The 24,632-nt window shown below is 42.3% G+C and overlaps 1 protein-coding gene across 7 annotated transcripts in view; it reads left to right on the top strand.

Annotated features, from left to right (window-relative positions):
- The window catches only part of Cacna1e (calcium voltage-gated channel subunit alpha1 E), a 450,477-nt gene that overhangs the window by 233,946 nt on the left and 191,899 nt on the right, over positions 1 to 24,632 (top strand). For all 7 annotated transcript variants that reach the window (XM_040737130.1, XM_040737129.1, XM_040737133.1 and 4 more), the window contains 3 exons: positions 1,384 to 1,487; positions 2,320 to 2,472; positions 3,546 to 3,727. In XM_040737130.1, coding sequence (XP_040593064.1) covers positions 1,384 to 1,487; positions 2,320 to 2,472; positions 3,546 to 3,727 — 439 coding nt within the window. The remainder of the gene's footprint in view (positions 1 to 1,383; positions 1,488 to 2,319; positions 2,473 to 3,545; positions 3,728 to 24,632) is intronic.

Below are 24,632 nucleotides of genomic sequence, written 5' to 3' on the forward strand. Positions count from 1 at the left end.
TCCCAATGAGTCATTTCCTAGTGCTTCTGAATAGAGGGGCTAATCTTGGAGAAGTTATGAGGAATAAAACTTGTTATCCCACAAAACAAAGAATAAGCTAGCAAATTTAAGTCAATATTATTGATCTTGTGTCAGAAACAATGTTAATTTTTTTTTTGTTTTTCGAGACAGGGTTTCTCTGTGGTTTTTGGAGGCTGTTCTGGAACTCGCTCTGTAGACCAGGCTGGTCTCGAACTCACAGAAATCCTCCTACCTCTGCCTCCCGAGTGCTGGGATTAAAGGCGTGTGCCACCAACGCCCGGCTACAATGTTAATTTTGTACTTTCTAGTTGCCAGTACACTCTTTTTGAGATACAGCCTCACTGTGTAGCCTAGTCTGGCCTTGAACTTGCAGTTCTCTTGGCTCAGTTTTATAAGTACAGTCACCTCAGGCAAGCAACCACTAGGCCTTAATTACATTCTTCATCTTCAGCATGGTGTAATTTTGTATCTGAAACTAAGTCATTGTGCTCCTCTATTTTGTAGATGAAAAAAATAAGGCACTTGTTTTAAACGACTTGTATCAAGTGGCTAGTTCTCTGGGCCAAGACTTAAGCCTAATTCTTCTAATGCTTAGTCCTTGGCTGTACCACTCACAAGTATATGTGTGCCCTTGTCCCCACAAAGTACCACCATTGCCATTGGGTTATATGCAATGCATTACATTATCCCATTAATACTTGCTCTATACAATTATCCTTGTGGATTTGTATATGTGTACACATGCATGTTTCTGGGTATGACTGTAGAAGGTGGGACAATGAAAGCAAAGAAGCCCAGTCCAAGTCAGAGGATGGTTTTGGGGCAATTACAAAACATATTAATAATGTATACTGACCATAGGCATAGCTCCCAGTCATAGAAATCAGTATTATTTATTTATTTGGTAATAATTTGAGTGTCAAGGAGGAGAAAAGTAAGATACTTCTCCACTGAAGTTAATTCAGACAAATTCCCTAAAAAGAATAGGAGATGAGAATATGGTACTTTGAAATAGAAATCATAAGGACCTGGTAGCATGAAAGGAAGGGAAGGAATTTTGCAAGGGGCAGAGGAAAGTTGAAGGACCAGGTTTGGGTCTTTTGTTGCAGATCACATGTTCTGCTCATGATTTGGGTCTAGGACTCTGGTAGATGGTAACTTCTCCTTTTCAAAGTGAAATCCAGATGGCTATATTTAACTCTGCTCAACACCACTGGTGATTCACCCAGGCTCAGGTGCACCCACATACAGCTGGTACTAACTTTGTGTTCTTTCCAGGCAGAGCCTGCTATGACCCAGCCTCCCCATGAAACAGGAAGGGACAGACAGGTAACCTTGACTCTTTTGTGTCTCCACCCACAGAATCCTGGCCACTGCAGGAACCCACTTCAATACCCATGTGGACCTGCGGACTCTCCGGGCTGTGCGTGTCTTGAGGCCCTTAAAGCTCGTGTCAGGAATACCTAGTGAGCATCTACTTTCTTCTTTCTGATTGGCTAGTATCCTGAATTGGATCCAGGGCATAAGTCAATGTTAGACAAGAGTCTTCCCGGAAGGAAAACCTGGATGTGTAGCAGTTGGGCATAGCATTGTGCTTATAAATTTAGCATTTCCTCATATTTAAATAATAATAGAAGATTTTTTTAAAACAAAAGGAAAGTAAGGAAAACAACAGAAAAGTAAATGAAGGCCATGTCTTATTGTATCACTCTGAAATAAATCTTAATTGATGTATTTTTCATTCATTTTTTCCTATGCATTTTAATATAATCGTTATCATCATATGTGTGTATATTTATCTGTTGAAATACATGAGGTAGTTTCCAAAGGTTAAAATTTCTTACACCTGTTGTCAAAGGCTATTAGTTTGCTGATCAGTCTTGTGCTCCTCCCCCAGTGGGCATAGAGCTGGATCTGAGAAAGAATAACAGAAAGGCTTGATTTTGCCCCTATTTTGTAGGATTTGTAGGGGTTGCCCTGATTATTATCTTTGAGTAAGAAATGGGGTCTAATGAATTTAATCTGTGCACATTAGCATGCAGGAGACAGAAGGAGGGTACTGTGTTAGCAACTGATCAGGAAGTAGTGAAGGAGGAGGGGAAGGGGAGAAGGGGCATAGGTGAGAGCAGTCTTCAGTTCGACTTGTCTTGGTTATCTCTTTATGGATGGCACCTGTCATTTCAGGATTACTGGTTCCTTTTTCATGGAAGACTTGCCATCCTGGGAGAGGGTAAACAAATCCACCTAGTCAGGAGGCGATACATGAGGGCTCTGCTTCATTTCCTTTCCTCTCCCTAGGCCTGCAGATTGTGTTGAAGTCCATCATGAAGGCCATGGTGCCTCTTCTGCAGATCGGCCTTCTGCTCTTCTTTGCCATCCTCATGTTTGCCATAATTGGCTTAGAGTTCTACAGTGGCAAGTTACATCGAGCATGCTTCACGAACAGTTCAGGTAAGGTCATTATTATGTGTCTCCTGTTTTCCCACTTCTCTTTGGGCATGAACAAAATTTCATGGCATTTGGAGCCTTTCTTAAAAATATACTCTATTCCAACTCTAGAATTACAACCAGAAACTTCCTAGTCTCTGACCTTTGGAGGTACAATCCGCTTAAAGATCTGTATGACAGTTACATTGCAAAACATGTAGCCTCCTTGTTTATGTTTGAAAGGGTTCAAATAGGTGGTCTCAGCTTTTCTATTCATGATAGATGGCTTTTAGAATATGTACCAAAGCCATCAGTCTGAATACATACTCTAGAGAATGATCTTTGATCCATAGACAAGAGGCACCCTAGAGACCAGAGTCAGATGGAGTCTCAGTGGATCTATAAAGAGAGCTCCCTTCCATGCTCCATGTCACACGTGCCGTCCTCCCCTGTGAAAGAATGAGGGAGCTCTGAGGTTTGTTTGTCAATTGTGCCTTGGAAATTGTGGGACACGCAAAACCCCATTTTCCATATATTTGTGTCTTATTTGTTCTTCATAAGCTAAGTGATATACTCAAGGAAGAAAGTCAGGGAGGGGTTGGGAGGAATCAAGGACAAGTTAAGGAATCCTAAACAAGTACTATGCTTTTATGAAAATAATATCCAAATAAGTTTTATTTTACCTTTAGTTTAAAACCAAAAATGTATGCCTGAAATTCAAAGATTAGTAAAATAAAGCATTCATTACAACTGTCCGTGAGAAATCCATGTAGAAGAACCACAGTCTGTCCTGATTCCTGGGGTTGGAAAATCAGTAAGATTTTGTCATTATTTCAGGGTCTTCTGTGTGAACCAGCCCTGAATTTTTGTGGTAGTGTAGACCAAAGTAGAGCTTGTGGTCTGAAAAAGACAGAGGCTCTTTGAATTGTACAAGGGTAGGGGGGGGGTGTAGAGAGGCCAAGGTAGGAGAGGGACTGAGGCATGATGGGCAAGCTTCTGTCTGTGGCAGAATTGCTGGCTTGTGGTTTCCTAGGGTCATTTCCAGTTCATGCTAAGTACCATATGGTTTGTCTCCCACTCTCCAAATATATCTGCAGGTATTCTAGAGGGATTCGATCCTCCCCACCCATGTGGTGTACAGGGCTGCCCAGCTGGTTACGAATGTAAGGACTGGATTGGCCCCAATGACGGGATCACCCAGTTTGACAACATCCTTTTTGCCGTGCTGACTGTCTTCCAATGCATCACAATGGAAGGGTGGACCACTGTGCTGTACAATGTGAGTGGTTGGTGGATGGGGGCAGGGGATAGGGTGGAATGCTGGTGCTAACTATCTTCTGATGCATCATGATGGAAGGGTGAACCATTGTGCAGTTCTAATGTGAAATGTGAGTGGTTGGTGCATGAGGGGTTGGGGATAGAGTGGAATCCTGGTGCTGTTTTGATTCCTCTGGAACAGGAAAAGCTGGGGAAAAGTTGGGGTTGTCTATATTCAACCTTAGAAGTTAGCAGAGCCTAGTCAGCCATGTCCCCTTTTGCTTAGCTCTTTGCTGGGTGGAAATATATGTATTACTGCAGCTCACAGATTGTGTTCTGCCATTCTGTCAATGGGTGAATGAAGAAGTTAAATCAGATCACCTTGTTGTGGAGAGTTTTGGACCCACATGGTATAGTGGCACATAGTTAGGTGTTCTAATAGGTGTAAGGTTCTCAGTTACTGTTCCCAAAGGGTTCATCGTCAGTTTGGAAAGCTGTTATAGTGGTTTTCAACCCCAGTGGCCCATTAGAGTCAGCTGGGAGCTTTAAATATTATACTGCCTGGGCTTCACTCCAGGCCAATTAAGTAGGAATGTCTAGGGGTAAAGGCCTGTCATTGACATTTTTTAAAGCTTCCTAGCTGATTTTAATATGCAGCCACTGTCAAGAACTACTGCATTACATGCCCAGAGAAAGCATGGGTAATTGTGAGGCTCATTAGAGTGCTTTCTGAAAATTCAAGTTTCTAGGCTCCTGCCCTAGAGATCCTGACTTTGGGTAGCTATGTATAATTGGTGAGATGCACTTTCGATGGAGCCCTTGGTGATTCACACAGTCGGACATGGGCTCTGAGTTGGTATATGAGACACAGCTGTCCAGCTGCTTGGGCAGGATTGCTGGGAATCCCAGCAAAGAAACAGAAGTTAGACAAGGTAACCACAATGTCTCTTCTGCCTTGCAGAGTCTGATTTTAGTAAGTCATCCAAGGTGTGGTACATAGTCCAAGTTCAATAATGAGCACTGGAGAAAGGTATATTTTTTGATGTTCATGGAATATAAGTGGGCAGAATGGGCAGAGCAACTTGGGAAGGGAAGGTGCCTTTGAAGGATGGTATCCTCTGTGCCTTTGCCTTTAACCATCGTCGGCCAAGGCAGATACATTTGGAGTGATGATCCGGCCCATGTGTACTCTCTTCCTTACCTCAAGGTTCCCACTGCTCCCTTCTGTTCTTTTCTTAGTTTTGTAAAATCTGATCCCATGTGTACAAAACTTATTAGGTGGCCACAGTGTCACTTATACAGAAAGCAGTCTTTGGGAGGATAAAGGAAAGGAACAAAGATGGTATGAGGCTTATACATGTAGGTACTTAGGAACTAACTGACTATTGTAGTTAGCCCCCTTGATCCTTAGGCTCCAATCTAGGGTGCTACCAGATAAAACTGTAATATTTTCTACGACATATTAGATTATATTTAGGCCAAGGATGGCAGTACCTAGATTGAACATCTATAGACAAGTTTGTCTTTGTCATCATCTCCTGAACTTTACAGTACAACTATTTCCATATCATTTGCATTTGTATTAGGTATTTTAAGTAACAGACACATTATTTAAAGCAATGGAAAGTTGGCTACAGTTATATGCAAATACTGTGCCATATATGGGACTTGAGGAACCTCAGATTTTGGTACCCATAGGAGGTCCATACACCTCTGTTCTACAGATGCCAAGAAATGACTGGACTAATTTGGATAAACTCCCATACAGGATGAGCAAGATACAACTGAGAAATTTAGCAAGAAAAAGTTATAGGCTATTGGGATGAGGGTAGATGGAGGTCTCCAGAGCCAGGAGATGCTCAGCAAACTCTAGGGTACTGTGACCCAGAAACCCCCCCAGATGACACTCTGGGATTCTTATTAGTTGTGGGAGGCAGCAGGGAGCACGAGACAAGCATGGTGAGGACAGTCACTTCTCATTTGAGATGTGAAGGTTGTCTTGAAGCAATGCCCCCAAGATTAGCCAGGAACCTCATGAAATTTATAGCACTGGCTCTGTAGTGGCTGGTGTCACTTGTGGGGCTCTGAAAGTGATGAACTTCAATTAGATGTGTAGACTCACCTAAGAGATGTGATAAATGCATGGAAAGCCCAAAAGGAGAGGCGTTGCATTTGAGGATACAGGTGTGATCTGTCATTCCTCTGGCCAAGGATCAGGTGGTATTGAGACATGCAGGAGTGAAGCAGATGAGCCACTCTTCACTCTCACATTATTTCTTTTGTTCATTCATTATTTATTTCTACATTTATCACCGACTGAGTAGATATTATGTATCAAGCACTGTGCTAACAACACTAGAAAGATGGCAGCTGGGGTCGGAGAAGGGTCATGATCCCTGCTGTCACAATTCTCTCTTCAAATTCCCATCTCTCCAGTGCTCTGTCAGTTGTAGCAAGACAGGCCACACACAGCAACAGTGATCTTGCTTTCTCCTGTAGTTTTGATCCATGAAAGAATCAGGGAGGAAAAGTGGTCAATTACACATTCTCCAAAACCTTTCATCACAGCAGTCCCCGGGGCCACAGACTCACGCCCTCTCTGAAGTCCAACCTGTTAGTCATTGAACCACAGCCTCCTGCTAGCCTTGATGATTGGATCCAGGCATAGGGGAACAGGCTGAACAATAGGGTTGGTTCCTCCAAAATAATCTGGCTACACAGGCAGAAAGAACTCCGTGTACTCTGAAAAAACATCACTTTTCCAAGCGCTAGAGCTAGGAGCAGGGCATGGAGCCAGGCCTCACTGGCAGAAGTGGTGGATACTGAGGTGGATAGCTGCATCCTGACTGGGAGAAGTAACAGGAAAACAGCACTCAGTTCAGTGAGTGGAACAAAGACAGAGTCTGCATTCATTGAAAGAGCTGGGCAGTGGTGGCACACACTTTTAATCCCAGCACTCAGGAGGCAGAGGCAGGAGGATCTCTGTGAGTTTGAGGCCAGCCTGATCTACAGAGCGAGTTCCAGGACAGCCTCCAAAACAATACAGAGAAACCCTGTCTCGAAAAAGAAAAGAAAAAGCCATACCTCATTTGGCCAAGGACCTGGGGTGTGAAGCAAGACCAAGTCAGGGATGTGTAGAGGAGATAGGCACACCTTGCTGACTTAGGCCTCCTGTCACCCCAGGAGCAGACTCCATAAGACTCCATAAGACTCTTTGAACCAATTCTTTGGAAATAGGACTGACTATGGTAAAACTGCACCATACGGACTTTCTATTCTTTGAAATTTAACTATTCATCTTTGAAAGAAAAGGGGGTTGGAGCAAGTAGGTAAAATAACAGCTGAAATTCTGTAGACAAATACACCTGCCAGTCCTTTCCATGTGTCTTTTCTCCCCAACAGCCCCATTGTCAGGGCCACATGGAGACAAGCATCTAGAAATGGCAGAAAAAAATCCATACTTGAGAATTTTTTTTATTTTGGAAAACCAATGAAGTTATTGGGGTTTCTTCCTGCTGGTGTGTGAGTGAGGAATTACTTATAAAAGCATGGGTACAAGTCACTGAGGACCCCACCACAACATGGGTGACAATTTATGGAAACTACATTCCTCAAGCACTCTCACCAACTTGCAGACAGTGTGGTAGGCTCAACAGTGTCCTCCTCTTATCAGTTGTTAATGAGTTTATAACTTCAGAGAGGAAACTTGTAGATGTTTTAAGTTTTGCATATTTTGTGAGTGTTTTGATCACCTTCCTCCCTCAAGAACTTTTTTCATGATTTAAACTTAGACTTTGTAATGAGAAAATGTATATGCACACAGATACAATTTACATCATGGGATTAACTTTGAACGACTAATCAACTTACTATTGCAGTATGCATGTCTTGATATTTTACACAGGAACCACTACCTCCAGTGAAATGCAGACATTAAGATATTTATTTCCCTTCTGTATTAGTTAGGGTTCTCTATAGGAATGGAAGATATATATATATATATATATATATATATATATATATATATCTGCTTGGTTTTACTTAATTCCATGTGTAGTCAAGTTGACAACCAAGAATAGCCATCACAACTTCCTGCTACTTCTCATTCTGGGATGGTTCAACTCATCTAACTGATGTTTCCTCAGGCAGAACACTAACGGAAGGGAGCCACTATCTACCAATACATTGTCCCTTCTTTTCAAAACCAATTGACCCTAGTAACATCCATACTAGTGAGAGAGCCATTGATATATACTACATAAATTCCTCCAGCATGAGGACTCAGTTTAACCATTTTATCCTAAATGTTGTCCCAGTTTCCTCTCTATTGCTATGATAAATATCATGACCAAAAGCATGTCACTTAGAGAAAGAATTCATTTGACTTATACTTCCAGGTCATAGTCCATCACTGAGAAAGGGGTTGGGCAATGACTCAAACAAGAACTTGAAGTGGAAGCCATTTTCTGGCTTGCTTACACTTGACTATCTTTCTTATACTGCCCAGGGAATGGTGCTGCCCACTGTGTATTAGACCCTTATATAACAATTAGTTATGAAGACAATCCCCCACAGACATGCCTACAGGTTGCCTGATCTAGGCAATCCTTCAGTTGAGACTCCCATCTCAGATGACTCTGGGCTGTGTCACATTGATGATTAAAACTGACTAGGAAATATGCAAAGGTTTTTGTCTCCTTTCTGCTATACAGTCTTTTCACAAATGCCTCTGGTGACCTTATATTACTTTGTCATTGACTATTCTTAGCTTCATTTATGTGTGAGTTTTCTCATTATCATGCCACACTGTAAGGGGATTAGCCAGTTGCTACATGGAATTTCCCCAGGTTTAGTTTAGTCTCTATCAAAATTTCAACTCTCCTTGGTCAAATTCCAACTGTATTTTTGGCTTCCATTCCTCCTGTGGTAAAAAGAATAGAAAACAGTTCAGTTCTTCTGGCTGCTTCTACCTGTTTGGACTACAGCTCCCAAAGGTCTCCTCAACTCACAGACTCTCCCTGGCACTTACTAATTTAATTGATTTTATTTATCCTGAACCTGATAGGTGTTCCTTTTCTAGCACAGCATGTTCTTTCCCTGATCAGTGCAGTTCACTCAGCAAATGTTCCTTTGGCTTAACTTTTAATCCTCTTCACTGGGGCTAGATGTGGCCAGAAGAATCACTCTCGCCTGATTCGGACCTGAGTTTCCTTCTTCTTTGTCATTCTTGGTTTATGCTGTTGGCTGATTGCTTTCTTGCTTTAGGATTAATACTCTGATTGCCAAGGTTCTCGGCCCCTATCTGCAGTTATCCAGGTCTCTGATATCAATGTCCAGGTTTTCTGTTTGTTTGTTTTGCATGTCTGTATCTGGTTTTACTTCTCTTCTGTTGATACGGATGTAGATGTAGATGTGGAGCTGTGCTGTTTTCTCAGCGTTGTTCTTTGTCTCTGCATAGGATGCTTTGAGCTACTGTGGTAGAGAAAGTCTTTGAAGATTTTACTGGCTTTTTGACAAAAAGAGGCAACTTGTAATCTGAGTGCTTTTGAGAGTCTTCTTCGGTCCCCAGAAATCCTTTGGTTTATGCCAGTGGCTCTCTTTTACCCTGCCTTCTAGCTGTACAGTTAGTACTTGTTGAATTTGTTAACATCTGTTCACTATTTGCCTCACTGAGATTTTACTCAGGTGTATGATATGCAAACATGTTGGGGGAAAAACCCCACCATATCCCAGAGCTAATGAAAAAAAAAAGCCCATTTTCTTTTTGAAGTAGCTCTGCTGCTGTAGTATCTATAGAAGGCTGAGGGATGGGAGACTAGGGACCGTGTCTAATCTTTGCTTCAGTTATCCATCCCCCGTCACTTCCTCCACATGCTTTGATGACAGGAGGATATCTGTCAAAGCTCATTTGACAGATGAATGGCAGGAGCAGTGATCATCTCATGTAGCAGGATAATGAGGTACCCCATCTAATCTAGGAGCTGACCTAGGATCAAGTGGCTAACATCTGGAAGCACTTGGAGACAGTGTCACTCACGCTCTGGAATGGACAATTCTTCTTCACATTCCCCATCTGTCATCTGTACCTCTCTGTTCCTGTGAATGACTCTGTCATGTAGGTGATGCTTAGATTCTAATACCTCTGTGTGTTCACCAGTGACTCATCTGATTAATGGGAAGATTGATAAGTGGATCCTGGAAGCAGGTCTGCCCCCTTTTCTATGAAGGCAGAGGTAAAGTGTACTTAGGGAGGAGCTATAGCTTCCTCACCATTGCTCCCAACTGGCAGCAACTCTTACTCCAAGTTCTTTAAGGAAGAAAGAAGGTTGAGAGAGATGTTTCTAGAACTCACAGTAAAGGTTTTCCTCTCCTCTATATATTCACATAGGTATTTACAGACTCATACATTAATTTATTATTAACTTATTGGGTATTTATTATGTGCCAAGACTATTGTAGATGCTGGGGATATAGCAGAGGTCTCACATTCATGGATTTTTCATCCTAAGGAAATAAGTTCAGAATAAATAGCAAACATATGGAATATATCAGATAGTGATAGATGCTATGGAGAAAAATTAAGTGGTAAAGGATAAAGGTATCTTCACTTTTTATTTTATTTTATTATTTTAATTTTAAATAGCTTGCTTCACATGTCAATCCCAGTTCCCTCTCCCTCCCCTCCTCCCACATCCCTCCACCATTCCTCCCAGCCTCCCACCCTATCGCCACTTCCTTCTACATAGGGAATATGTAGAGTCTGCCATTTCACTCAGGGTATCTTCACTTTTAAAGGAAGCTGTCAATGGGGCCATACTGAGAAGATGGCATCTGAACGAAAACTTGAAGCTGGTAAAGGAATGAGCTAAGTGGCTTTCTTTCATGGTTTTTCTATGTCCCACATGTCTGGGACAGTATTGCAAAGACCCTGAGATGGGTATGTGCCAGTTACATTTGCAGAACAGCACAGAAGACTAGCATGTTGGAGTACCATGAGTGATAGGCAAAGTGATATTGAGTAGGCAGCCAGCTCACATGGACCTGGTGATCATTTTAAAGACTTGTTTTTTAAACATCAGTGAGATGGAAAGCAATGTGGAGGGTAGGGGTGGAGGACAGAAGTGGCATGGCCAATGTCGCAGTCTAAAGATCCAAGTTCTTTGCTAAGAACTAAGACTCTAAAGGAGCAAGGCTGGAAATAGGAAGATGAGTTAGGAGATCACTGAACTGATCCAAGGTAGCAGGATGGGGGCTCCCATTTCAGAGGCAACGCTGTAGAAGGTAAAAGGAGGATGGTTCTGGGTGTGTGATTAAGGTTGCCATGGCACTCTCCGGTTGGCTTGTTATAAGAGTGAGGGAAGGCAGGGCACTGAAGTAATCAGTTGGGGTAGATAGTAGCTTGAATGCAGATTAAAAATTGAGTTGGGCACATTAACTTTGCCATGCTTATTTGATGTGGTAGGAAGACTATGAAGTTGAATAAATGGGTTCAGTGTGCGAGCTTTTCAGGGCATGTCACTTGGGAGGTTTTCAGTGTATGGATGGCAGTTGAAGTTATGAGCCCCTAAAGGAAGTGAGTATAGAGTAGAGAGCAGGGGGGATTCTATCACTGAGTTCCAAAGGTTAGGTGTTAGGGAGGTAAAGAATCACAACCAAATAACAACTAAGAAGCAGTAACAAGAAAGTGTGATGTCCCGAGGCCAATGGAAGAGAGTACTTGAAGGAGGAGGAAGGAGAGCATTAGACAATCAGTTCTTTGAAACACATTCCCCTTGTTGTGTCAACATCATGTGAAACAGGTGCTATCCTGTGTTACCTTGTGATGAATTTCTTAGAGATTTGTATATTAAGTCTGTAGGTTCCTTTTAACTGATATTCATGTTTCCTCTTTCAAAAACTCTTTCCTCATTTGAGTCAAATGCTTCCAGTGGATCAAATAAGATACGGGCTGGAAATGAATCATCCTAAGGCAAGAACAGTTAAGGGAATGTGGTTAAAGGGGAGAGGGGCTGGTTCACTGGCAGATGAATTGTTGGGAGGTTGTACAAATTCTCTTCCAATTCCTACTATTTTCTCAGTGAAGTGGGCACTGAGGTCATCAGCTGAGGGGGCGAGGAGGAAGATGTTGGAGGTTTGAGGAGAAGATGTAAATTACCTTCCTAAAAGCCTGAGGAGCAAATAGGGTAGGAAGATGGCCTGATTTCTGTGCAGTGATGAGGACCCCCTTGGTGTCAGTGTTGATGAGGTTCATGAGAGATTAGTGATAGCACGTAGTGTTTTCCGTAAAGATCATAGCCACTTGGTTGCAAACAGTGGTAAGCTAGAGATCTGGCTTTTTCCAATGTAATTTTTCTGGGCAGTGGAATCTGGGCTAGGAAAAAAGAAAGAGGTAGGGGAGAAATTGTCAAGGGGGAGTAGGATGAAAATGGCTCTCTATGAAGTCTGGCTCAAGTGTGCTGGACAAATTCAGTCTATGGAGGAAACTGGGAAACCTGTTTTCATGTCTTACAAGTAGCAAGTGGGTTTTAGAACTGAGAGTTCTGATTTGTAACTGGGTGTCTTCCCTGTCCTCAGTAGTTTGAACATACTTATGGTATACTGGCCAAGTACAAAGGGGCCAGAATTACAGTCACCCTGCATAGCATAAAAACCAGCAGTTCTCAACCTGTGGGAGGCAACCCCTTTGGGGTCAAACAACCCTTTCACAGGGGTTACCTAAGACCATTGGAAAACATGGACGTTTACATGAGTCATAACACCAGAAAAATTGCAGTTATGAAGTAGCAATGAAATAATGTTATGGTTGGGGGTCACCACAACATGAGGCACTGTATTAAAGGGTTGTAACATTAGGAAAGTTGAGAACCACAGCCAAAGTCCTCACTAACTCAATCCCGGCAAGCCTGGGCCTGCCTCTGTTAAATCCCAAAGATTTTCTTGGGAACATTAAGGGACTGAAAGCCCTCAAGCCAGCTATCTTCCTCACTAGCATTATATACCGGAATCTAATTCCCCCCTCAGCTGATTTTTTCCTTTTATTTTAGATTGCAATTAGTAACAAGCTTGTTTCACATGTCAGTCCCAGTTCCCTCTTCCTCCCCTCCTCCCCTGCCACTCACCAACCCCATATCCCATCCCCTTTCTGCTCCCCAGGGATGGTAAGGCTTCCATGGGGGGTCTTCAAAGTCTGTCATATCATTTGGAGCAGGACCTAGCACCTCCCCTGTGTGTCTAGGCTGAGAGAGTGTCCCTCTATGTGGAGTGGGCTCCCAAAGTTCATTTGTACACTAGGGATAAATACTGTTCCCTCAGTTAATTTTTAATTAATTAACTTACTTATTTTTGAATACATGAGGGTGGTGCATGTGCACACATGTATGTGGAGTCTAGGTGTTGACATCAGGTGTCTTCCTCAATTGTTCTCATCTTAATTTTGAGACAGGGTCTCTGAGTGTACATGAAGCTCACCCATTTGGTTAGACTGGCTGGTCAGCAAGACAGGGATTCCTCATGTCTCTGCCTCCCTGGTGTTGACATTATAGGCACATGCTGCCACACTCAGCTTTTGATGTGGGTACTGGGTATTCAACTCTAGTTCTCGTGCCTACACAGCAAGCATATTATAGACTGAACCATCTTTCCAGCCTCTAATTTTAGTTTTTTAATTAGCACACAAAGTAACGGGTTTCTTTTTGACATTTTCACATATACTTAGTTATGGTTAATACCTCCCCTCCTTCCCTCTTTCCTTCCCTTCTTCCCTACAATTTCCTCTTTTCTCCTCTTTTCTATCTCCCTCTACTCTATCCCCAACTGTTCCTTACCGTATGACCCAGATTCACAGCAATGTTTGCACATTAATATTTATTCCTGCTCTGTTCACAGAAGCAAGGAGATGGAAACAGCCTAGGTGTCCATCAGCAAATGAATGGATAGTGAAAATGTATTACTACATGGAATTTTATCTGTCTATAAAGAGAAATGAAATTATGAAACATACAGGTAAATAGGTAGAACTTGAAAATGTTAAGTGAGATAACTCAGACTTAGGAGGACAAATACTGTATGTTCTTTATCATATATGTATATTTATGTGTGGGGGATGGGAGAAACCAAGAAGGAGAAAGGGGCCTAGAGAGGGGGAACAAAGAGGTTTTAAGGAAGGAAGGGAAGGTTAGAAAACAAATATATATGTGGGATTTAGAAATGGAAAGAGGGTTACTGGGGGTGGAAGGAAGTTCAAATAATTTTAACTGTTTTCAAAAAACGAGAAGCACCGTGGCAGCCTGTTCTCTTGGCTAATCACATGTTCTCTCTGGAAGTCCTGCCATGCACCCTGCTGGAATTATTGGCTTGAGTGTTTCCTTCTCAGGCTTCTTGTATGGGAAGAAGCAGGTTTTCTCCCTTCCTCATATTTGTCACGTTCCCATTCATAGCCGTCTCTGCCTTGAAATCATTTCTACTCTCTGTAGATTCATCTTGATTTCTTAATAATTTGTCAGGCTAGGGATGCCATCATTTTTGGGATGCGTTCCAAATGCACTGTTTGCCTCCTGATCTGGTGCCTGAATTTCACACCATGCACCAGGCTGGTCTCCCAGTCTTTTGTCTGCACAGGGCCATTAGGCTGGCTCAGGGTTCCTTTTGCCTGCTTTTAGCCCACTCTAATAGACAGTTTAATATCTAATCCATGCCTTGGGTGCCTGATGTGTCACACAGTCATAGGCTATGATCTCCCTGTTTGGAGACAATGCTGAGCTTTAGGTGATCTGTCTCTGGGCCTCAGGGACAGAAATTAACTGGAGGTGGTAAAGTGGTGACTCAACAGCCATTTCAGGTACTTTTCACTGAATCACTCTAGAGTCAAATGTTTCCAGAATCCCAGCCAGGCAGGGATAGCATAGTGACAGTACTTGGCCCATTGGGAAAGCCGAGAGGTCTCTAATTTTTCCTCAATTGATCATTCACTTGAAAAAAATTATTGTACAAAGCTTTTCAGGACCCCTCCAGCTGTGGCCCATCTTAAAGTCATGCAGGAACAGCCTCTGTCATTTGAGATCACTGGGTCCTGCCCTAACCTAATATTACATAGTCCCCAGAGGTAGGAAGAAGGAGTCCATTTTAACAAGCTCCCTCAGGATTCTGAGGCCATGCCGTAAAGTTTGAGATCTTCTGTTCTACATGACTGTAATTGCCAAGCACTAGGAAAAGAGATGGCCTAGAGAGTAGGAGAGTATTGAAGGAAAGACCCACTCTGCCTCCAGCCTGCACTTCCCACCAGGTGGACTTCCATGGCTTCATGATTGTCTACTCTTTACTATTATACAGTGATAGATGCAGAATGACCTCTGGTTGTAATTTATAGACTCGAGTCCAAAACGGGTGGCAAGTCTTGTGAAGAGGGATACACACATCCTCATAACCATAAGGCAAAGGTAATATAATATATGGTTGGGAGACAGATACTCAGAGCTCTCTGGGAGGACCAGGGAGTGTGGCTAATATAAAGGGAGTTTCTAGAAAACCGGTGTAGACCTGGCCTGTTTAATGTGAGGACTAGGGAGCATGGGAATTTGGTGATATGCATATAGGCTGTAGAACAAAGGTGATATAGCTCTTGACATTTCATGGGGGACATCATTTATCTAATGTGCAGCAGGATGCTGTTTTATATTCCTATTGTTTTAAAGGAATAACTTGAAAAATGACTTTACAGGGTTGGTGGTTGTGTGGGGGAGGGGCTGGAAGTACTTTCTCTCAGCTGTGTGAGCCTCCTTACATATTACTTGTTACAATCTGACATTGGCTTTGTTGTCAGTTCCAGACAGTGCACCCTCTTGTCCCCTTCCCCAATGAGGCTGATTTCTCCTCAGCCTCTTCTAAAGATAAGGTGGGGATGGACAGGAACTTCTTCTTTCTCAGGTACTAGGGGTCCCACTTGACTTTCAGTGAACCCTTTTGAAGGGTTCTTGAGAATTTCTTACCATTGTCTGTCCACAAAAGCAAACAGGATGTTCTGTACACATATAGAGGCAGAGAACTGAATTAACTACAAGGAAAGGATTTTATGAAAAAGACCAATGAGAATAGTTTAGTTGATCATCTGTATAGAATATGTCTGATGTTCTGGGAACTCACCATAGTCAAGAGAAAGAAAGGATCCATAGTTATAAACCTGGCCCCAGAGGACCCAGGAGGTCTCCTGCCTTTCCTGGGTCCTGTCTACTTTGAAAGGAAAGACCAAGACAGGAAACTTTCATTGATAAGATTCATCGTAGCAGCCTCTGGGAGTAGAGAAGAAGTTTCTATCCCCTTAGCACTTTCCTACTTGTTCCCCTCTCTCCTACCCATTAAGTCCCTAGACCAGGGACTTACCCACTGAGGTCCATGGATGATCTTTGATAGCCCCTATAAAATTACTTTTAAATTGTTTTAGTATATATCAATTTCACAAAGTAATGATTTTCATTATGACATTTCCTACATACATATACTTAGATTTTTGTCTTTGTTTTGGGATTTTTCTTCTTGAGAATTCATACAAGTATACAATAAAATATGATCATATAGATCCCAATTTACCCCCCTTCAACCCCTCCTTGAGTCCCTTTTAGTGTATGGGAATCCTATCAGTGGCTGCATCCTGAAAAGAGAATGATGCTGTCTCGCCTAGAAATTATCAGTTGCCAATAGCTCCTAAGTAAGGGGTGGGGTCTGGAGATCATCCCCATCATCTGTGCCAGAATTTTGCCTGGCTTGTTTTTGTGAAGGTCTTGCACTGCTGCTGTGAGTCCATGAGTGTGACAGCCACAACAGGTCAGAAGACATCACGTCACAGTATTTCCCTCGTCTTTTGACTCTTCCATTCTTCCCGTATCCTTTTCTAAGACGTTCCCTGAGCTTTAGTGAGGGGGGAGTACGTATAGACTTGATATAGGTGTCTTATTTAGGCTGATCACTCAGTCTCTTCTCAGCTTGTTGGCCAGATATGAGTCCCTCTACTGCCTTTTAACTATCACATATCCTTGAATCCAGGATCATTGATTGTAAGACCTATCAAAAATTCCTATAATAACATTTTAGGGGGGGAAGGGTCATTCCATTCTAGGTGTTATATCTCATGTATTCTGTGTTTTGAAACCTTCAACTATGAAGAATGATGCTGGAGAATTGAGGAAATAGAAAAATTAAGGAAAAACTAATTTAAAAAGCTGCGTGTGATCAGTGTGCTTGAGACCACATTTCACACTTGGAGGCTACCTGCGGTGAGCTGGCTTAATTGGTTTTTGGTGCAGACTATGGAGTAAAGCTACCTCTGCCATCATCTCTGCACTCACTTGAACTTTGTGTAAATGTGCTATTGACTTAGAGAGCTTTCATTCTGTATTAGTTCATCATCCTAAGAATAATCAAACCTCAGCCTGTGTGCTATCTAAAGTAGTGTGAGTGAGCCCACCATTACTTTTTAATGGGATTCGCCATTTTTTTCAAAAGTGTGAAGCCAAATAAAGTCCAGAAATCATCCAGATGCCAAGGCTGATCGGAGACTGCAACAGTCATCTATCACTTCTGCTTCTAGTTGTTATCTTCCCAGAAAAACCTCAGTTTCTAAGTGATGTTTAAATATATTCTACACTGTGCATCTATTTTTGTGAAATGCATATAAGGCATTTATCCCTAAGATGTCTCCCTTTGTGAGTTTTATGTGTTGAGAATATGAAGATACCATTAAAAGTGATTTCTGATTCTAAAGGTGGAATAACAGAGTAGTTAGGGGGCCTGGTCCCATCTCCACTCCCGTTGTGACTCAGGAAATTTTTAAATGTTGTGCTTTTGTTTTCTTATCTATGAAGTGAGAATTGTTGTGAGGCTCCTCTCATGGAGTTGTGTGATGAGTGAGACACTACAAGTGCTGCTTTTGCACATCTTGACTCATAACAGCGACATAGCGCCTGATATTATTAAATATTGTTTTAAATACCATGTAGAATAGACAAGCAAAACATCGTCTTCCACAGCCTTCTTTACACATTTCCTGGTCCTCACAGTCTGTTCCTGCTTCTGTGTCTTGCTACTTTGTACCTCTCCTCTGCTTCACTGCCAGCCTCAAATCCCTGTTCTTGGTATACACTGAGATTGAGTTTTTCCTTGCAAGACTCTGGGGTTACTTCCTCCACAGGGCATTTCATGACTGTGGCCAGGGAGGTCAGAGAGAAATCTTTCCTCCAAGTCCTTCTTTCAGATCTAAATGTCAATGGCCTGCATCTGGCACTTGCCCAGATGGTCCCGTTTACCAGACATCTTTTAGGTATCTGTGTCCCCTTCCCTGTCTAAATGATCTGCTTTCCAGCATTAGCACCTCGATGACTTGGTGGTGAGCATCCACTGATGGGTCCTCTTCCGATTAGCTCTGCAGACCCACCAAACATGTGCCAGCTGCTGGGATGTGCAGCATGGCCCCGCCTTCAGACAGGTCAGCCCCATCAGGATGGGGATGCTGCTTTCTGACTGTGGGAAGTCACCACCACCTCAGTCTCACCTGTGTATAAGCTCAGCTCCCCCTGTGGCTGATAAAGGGAAAAATCTCCAGAGAAAAGTAGGGGAAAGGTTATTTGTTTCAGTGTTTACCAGGGTTTGTGTATAATTAGCAGTTGATTTCTGTGACACAGTTGGCCTCCTTGGCTTGGAACCTGGCTTTGAAATACTCTTAAAGGGACCCATACCTAGAAAGGAAGAAAAAAAGTGTGTCCTAGTCTTGGTGATGACATGTGATCAAAAGCAACCCCTCAGTTGAAGATATTTCTCCCCACACCTCCCCTCCCTCCTCCTCCCCGTCCTTCCCCCTCCTCTTTCTCTTGACTTGGATTTTTGCCACTTCCATTTTCACATATGCTCATATCTTCTCAGGACACTGGCAGCTGCCCGCCCTCCTATCACCAGTTAAATACTCAGCCTCTTATTCTAAGTGTCAAATAGATGAAAAAACAAATATGCTTCTGTCTTTTCATCGTAATATGGGGGTAATGTGCCTGCTATTCCTACCCTAAAAGAATTTTGTCTTAATCAAAAAAGATATATCATATGAATGTACTTATGAAAGTGCATTCTTCTCACTGTGTGGATGCTCTTTGTACAACTTTTTGCTTCTGTGAGCCGGGCATTTGCAAGCTCCATTTTGCAGAGTGAGCAAATTCTTTTTCCTTTTCTTTTCCTTACTCAAGGAAGGTGATTGGTTGCCTCGGGGCAAGCATAACATTTTCATCCTAGTTTCTGTTCCTCAACATGTTTGCTAGTTCTCTGGGTCATGTCTAGAATGCACTCACGCTCTGTGTTCCTGCTGAAAAATACGGTTGTTCATCATATTATCCACATACAGAAAAACCCACCTCTGGTGGAACAACGGCTGCAGAATGCATACTAGCATCCTAACTAGTTCTTGCCAACTTCATCCAATCTGGGTATTGTGGAATGGCAATCCTGCAGCAGATTGCAGATACCAGATTCCAATGACTTCAGGACTCTTCCCTGTCTACAGATGCCAAAGCAGCCTTACATTCCTGTGTAGAAGTGTTCTTGAGGAGCTGTGCTGAGCCTGTGGTGAGGTCTTTATGAACCTGAAATACTGAGAAAAGAATGGCCACATAGCTTTTCACAAAATTGCATTTGTTCAACATGAAACTGAATTAAGGAAATATTTTTGACATTGAAATCCTGTCTTGACATGAAAAAAAACCTGTGACTAGCCTAGTTTCTTCTGTCTTGGTTTTATGACAATTCTGTGATCTTTGAAGGCTAAAAATAAATATTTTGCTGGCAGAAATTTTATTCCTAGCATAGATCAATATAATCTATTAAAGTAATTATGTTGATATAAATAATTCACTTGTACATGAATGTAACTATTAGCAGCTTTATACTCATGTTTTTTTCTCTAATGACATTGAGGGCTTTGTGTGTGTGTGTGTGTGTGTGTGTGTAGAGGTATTATAGTCATTTTTATGACTTATAATTAAGTGAGTATCCTAGGGAACTGATTAGGCTGAACTAGTGAATTCATTAAGGAATATGGTAGTTTTAGGCATGAAGTTACTCTGAGAAATACCTGTATTCTATCCCAGATTTTGCTTCTTTACCATTTCTACCCCTTTGATGACTTCAGACAGGCTGTTTAGCCTGTGAGACTCATTTTCTCTACTGTGAATTCGAACACAAACTCAGTAATTAGTTTTCCCACTGTAGCTGTGAGAACTAGGTAAAAATGGGTAAGAGTGCTTTGCAAACCAGGATAATGCTTTATGGATGTTAGCTATCATGAAAATACCATAAGGTTATGAGCATACACACTGATCTCTATTATTGAGATTTACAATGATGACGCTCTGCTTGTCATCTTCTAACATGTTTTGACAGATATGGTCAATGGGTTCCCCTGGAAATAAAGGTAAAATGTATATTCAAAATATTATTAGGATTCTTTTCTTTGTGCACAAAACCTCATATCATGACCTTTTGTGATCATTTCCTTGATTATGTAAAACAAAGCCCCTGACAGAATATTTGATATAAAAACAGATTTCTAGGTGATGCAGAGACTAAAGGCAGGGTGGGAGCTTGAATTCCTTCCCATAAGACTCCATCCATACCTGAATGATCATGGTATGCACCTCACCTGCCTTTGAGGGTACCCTTCTCAGATGCTACCAGCTACCTCATCAAATCAGAGCTATCAGCTCCCTTAACAGCACAAAAGCAAAGGCAGAGTCCAAAGGGCAGCAAACACATGCCCACCCAGGGTAAGACCTCTGTATGCACACATCCAAGGTTTTGACAAAACGTGTACCCTAAGCTGGAAGAGTCAGCTAGGTTGCTGTGTCTATCAGTGGCTTCCCTTCTCCTTTCTTTATTTCTAGTCAGATCTTTGTCATCCACTTTACTCTCTAGGTAACAGACTAGTTGTCCTTAGCAAATGACATTGGGGTGATAAGACAGCCCACAAGTAGTGTGCTCCAGGACCAAATCATGAAGAAGCAGCAATAAGACACCAGTGACAAGGTCACTGTGACAACTCTCCTCAAAGAGGAGAGTTTCTGTGACTCCCAGCACCTCAAGTTCCATTGCCTAGATTTCAGAAGTCTTATGACATGACTCTTTCTATTCTATAGAACAGTTACTATGAGCATCCCCACCCCACCCAATCATGCTATGCCCAGGAAAGGTTGCCATAAAGCATAATTGATGATGTTTAGTCTATGTATGCCTGTGTGTGACAGAGAAAGAGGAGGGCACAGGCCTGTCTTTTGTACCCAAGTTATTTATTGCATTTGTCTTACGACTTCCATTTGGAGCTAATGAAACTGCAAACTAGGTTATTTAAGGTGGATCTTGGGTGCTGTTAGCAAGCAGAGAAGTAGGCGACAAGGAGAGAGAATGATGGGATACTGAGCTGAGGAGATTTATGTATTGTGGTGTTTTGTTCTGTAGTAGTGCAGGTCATAGGTGTGCTGCAGCTTGTAGATATGAGCCTTTTGCACAAGGGTGAAGGCTTTGTCTCAGGCACTTAGGAAGAAGTCTCCTATGGATATGCCTGCAATGTGTAAAACCTAAGCCCAAGCAAAATCACACACACACACACACACACACACACACACACACACACACACACACACACCACAGAGCAGAGCAGCCTGGCCTAGCCCTGCTGATTGCATAGAACCTGCAGTGACTTGTTCTTTCTGGAAAGGAGGCTCTTTATTTAATTTCCTGCCTATCACTGTCACATGTGCTGCTATCTATCCTGACCCTGTGTGCCTGTCAAAGGTCAGAGCAGATAGCAGCACATGTGGCACAATGATAGGAAGGAAATTAACACACCTAATTGTGTCTTTAGGTCATATCATCATCACCTGTCCAAATGAAGTTTCAAGAGTGTTCTCTTGAAGAAGCTGTCCCCATATCCTACATGTGTTTGTGCATGTGTGCATTGTGCATTTCATAAAGGGTCTTTCTTGAATACCAGAAGTACTGTACACAATTTGTAACATGGAGCAAGATGAAGTAGAATGGGAGAAGATAATAACAGAGGAAGTAAGCGTTCCCAGCTATGTTATAAACTGGGAGAATGAGTCAGCAACACGTATGTCCCAAGGTCAAGTGGTACTTTGGGTAGGGACTTGAGTGTCCAAGACCAAAGGAGGAGGAAGGTGCAGGATAAGAATGTAGGGAGATAGGGCTGAGGGCAGCGAGGGACTCCTGTGACTGCTTCCACTCCTGCAAAGAAGGAATATCCTGGGGGTCTTAATTATCTGTCCATGTTTCATTCTCTTCCTTAATTAAAATCCTTTTGTAATTTGGAAAAATTTTCATATTCTCTACATCCATGGCAACTGATCTCTTTTCTGAGACCCACCCAGTGTTTACAGGCTCTTGGAGATTTTAACCCTCTGTGCGATACAGTTGGGATCTGTACAGTAGTGAGCAGAAGTTGGCTGTAGAGGAGACAAGGGAGCATATTGTTTTTGCCAAAGCCATCTTGTTTTCTGTGGTTCCAGTTGTGAAGTGCCTCTCTGCTACTAGTGGGTGAATGCTCTCTCCCCATCCATATATCTGTAGGCCTTTTTTCATTATCTTCCCTCTCCTCTCTCAGAGCAAAACACTTGAATGAGATGTCTATGAACAATAGGCTATACAAAAAATGAGAGGCTTAAAGACAGAAAACAGATAAGCATACAGCCTAACATTCATCTTATACCATTTTGTGTTGAGAATTTTATAGTGTGACTTTAATCCTTATAGTAGTCTTCATAGCTTCTCTGATCATTCTTCATTTTACAAATGAGGTGATCCAGGTTTGCTCAAGGTTATATAGCTACTCAGGTAAAGAGTCTTGCCTTGTTGAACTAGGAAGCTTCCATGAGTTAGAATAGGAGAGAATGTAGGCAATTTGAGAAGTTCAGATTAATGTATGCACCACAAACCAGAGTGCATACTTTCTAACTCCTGGACAGTTAGCTATGCAAAAGCAGAAGAGGTGTTGCTCCTGATCTTGGGGAAAAAAAACCATGACTTCTGTCCCTTGTCTGTCTTGTGTTGAGGACCTTTTGAGCATATGGACCAAGTACTGCAGGATGAAAAGAGCCATGAGATATCTTTCTGGAGTAGTCAGGGGACACTTCATGGAGAAACCTCAAAGAGGTGGAAAGGTCTTCCTTAGGCAGCAATATTGGTGAAGAATCTTGGGAGAAGTTTTCCTGTTATTTCTTTTTTCCCTTCTTCTTCTTTTTTTATTTTAGAAATAATCTTATTTTACACATCAATCCCCCAATTCCCTCACCCTTCCATCCTCCCATGTCCCCTACTGGTCCCCCCCAACCCACCCCCACCCATTCCCCAAGGATAGTGAGATCTTCCATGGGGGATCATCAAAGTCTGTCACATCATTTTGGGGGAGGGCCTAGGCCCTCTTTTGTGTATCTGGGCTGCAATAGAAACTCAATAGGGAATGGCCTTCCAAAGTCCATTTGTGCACTAAGGATAAACACTGACTTCACTGTTAGAGATCCCATAGACTGCCCGGGCCTCCTAGCTGGCACCCACAGAGGGCTTGGTTCAGTTCAATGCTGGTTCTCTAGCCTTATGACTAGGATCTCTGTGCTCTCACTAGGTCTGACTGACTGTTTCTGTGGGAAGAGACACAAACTCATAGCAGATTTCCTGGTTCTCTGGCTCTTATAGTCTTTCCACCTCCAATCTACCATGTTCCCTGAATCTTAGGTATAGGAGTTGTATTATAGATATATTCACTGTAGCTGGGCACCTCATGATCAGTTGTTCTCTTCATTCTTTCCAGTTTTGGCTTTCTGTAATGGTCTCTGTGTGTTGGATAGCCAAGCTGCTTTGGTAAGAGTTGGGAGCTATACTTATCTATGAATGTAAGGATAAGTATTTTGGATATAGTTGGAAATTGTAGTTACTAAAGTAGTGGTAGTAAGTTCTCCTATAAAATTCATGGCATCACTGGCCCTTGGTAGCTTGTTAGGCTTCCAGTTCCAGATGGGTTTTCTTACTTGCTGAGAAGTCCTTAAGCCAATTAGATATCTGTTGGTTACCACCAAGAGATGAATGTCACCATTGCACCTTTAGGGATATCTTGTCATGCTGGTCATTGTTATGGTTAATAGTCTTTAAATTGGTGTAGATTATTGGTTACTTTTCCCCACTGGTAGCTTGCACAGCAACTTCTGGTTCTATGAAAGCTAGTCCTCAGGGAGGAGACTTTCAGTTCAGCTTGGATCCTCTGAGCCCTGTGTCAGAAGTGCATGGTGTCTTCAGTAGTAGGGACTTAATTTCAGCCTTTGGGAAGCATTAAAAAAACAGACATATTAATGTTGAGGGGGGAAAAACTCATGGGACCTCACTCCTAGACAAAGAACCATAGATAATTAAGGAATGCTGATGGTGGGAGAAATAGTCTGCCCCACATGGAGTAACTCCCTAATTGGTTGTCCAGTACTAAATGATTAATCCTTAAAACTCATGCATATAACACCAAGTGGATTCAGCAGGTTGTATCCATATAACTATGCATGCAGAAAGCAGAGGAAAGGGGAAGGCTCAGCAGAAGCAGGATGGGAGGTGTAAAATTTGTCACCATGTTTTGAAATCAGCCACAGTAAATGGGATGGGGTTGAAAATGTTGAAACTGAGACTAGAGAGGAGACTGGAAGTGAATTGTAAAGGATGGCAAATGTTTCTTAGTGTCTCCCAAGTTTCTTTCATCGGGAATAGCCTCATTACTTGAAATCTTAATTGGCTTATCTGTGCTTCATTTTGTCTGACTTTGACCTTGTCTAGACCCTTGCAGTGTTTGCTTTGGAGTTTAAGTGTCGGGATTGGCCCAGTGGATCTGCGCTTGTCCTTTTCTGTGCTTC

Source organism: Mesocricetus auratus, unplaced genomic scaffold (assembly GCF_017639785.1).
Source record: "Mesocricetus auratus isolate SY011 unplaced genomic scaffold, BCM_Maur_2.0 Super-Scaffold_100676, whole genome shotgun sequence".
Lineage (NCBI taxonomy): Eukaryota > Metazoa > Chordata > Mammalia > Rodentia > Cricetidae > Mesocricetus > Mesocricetus auratus.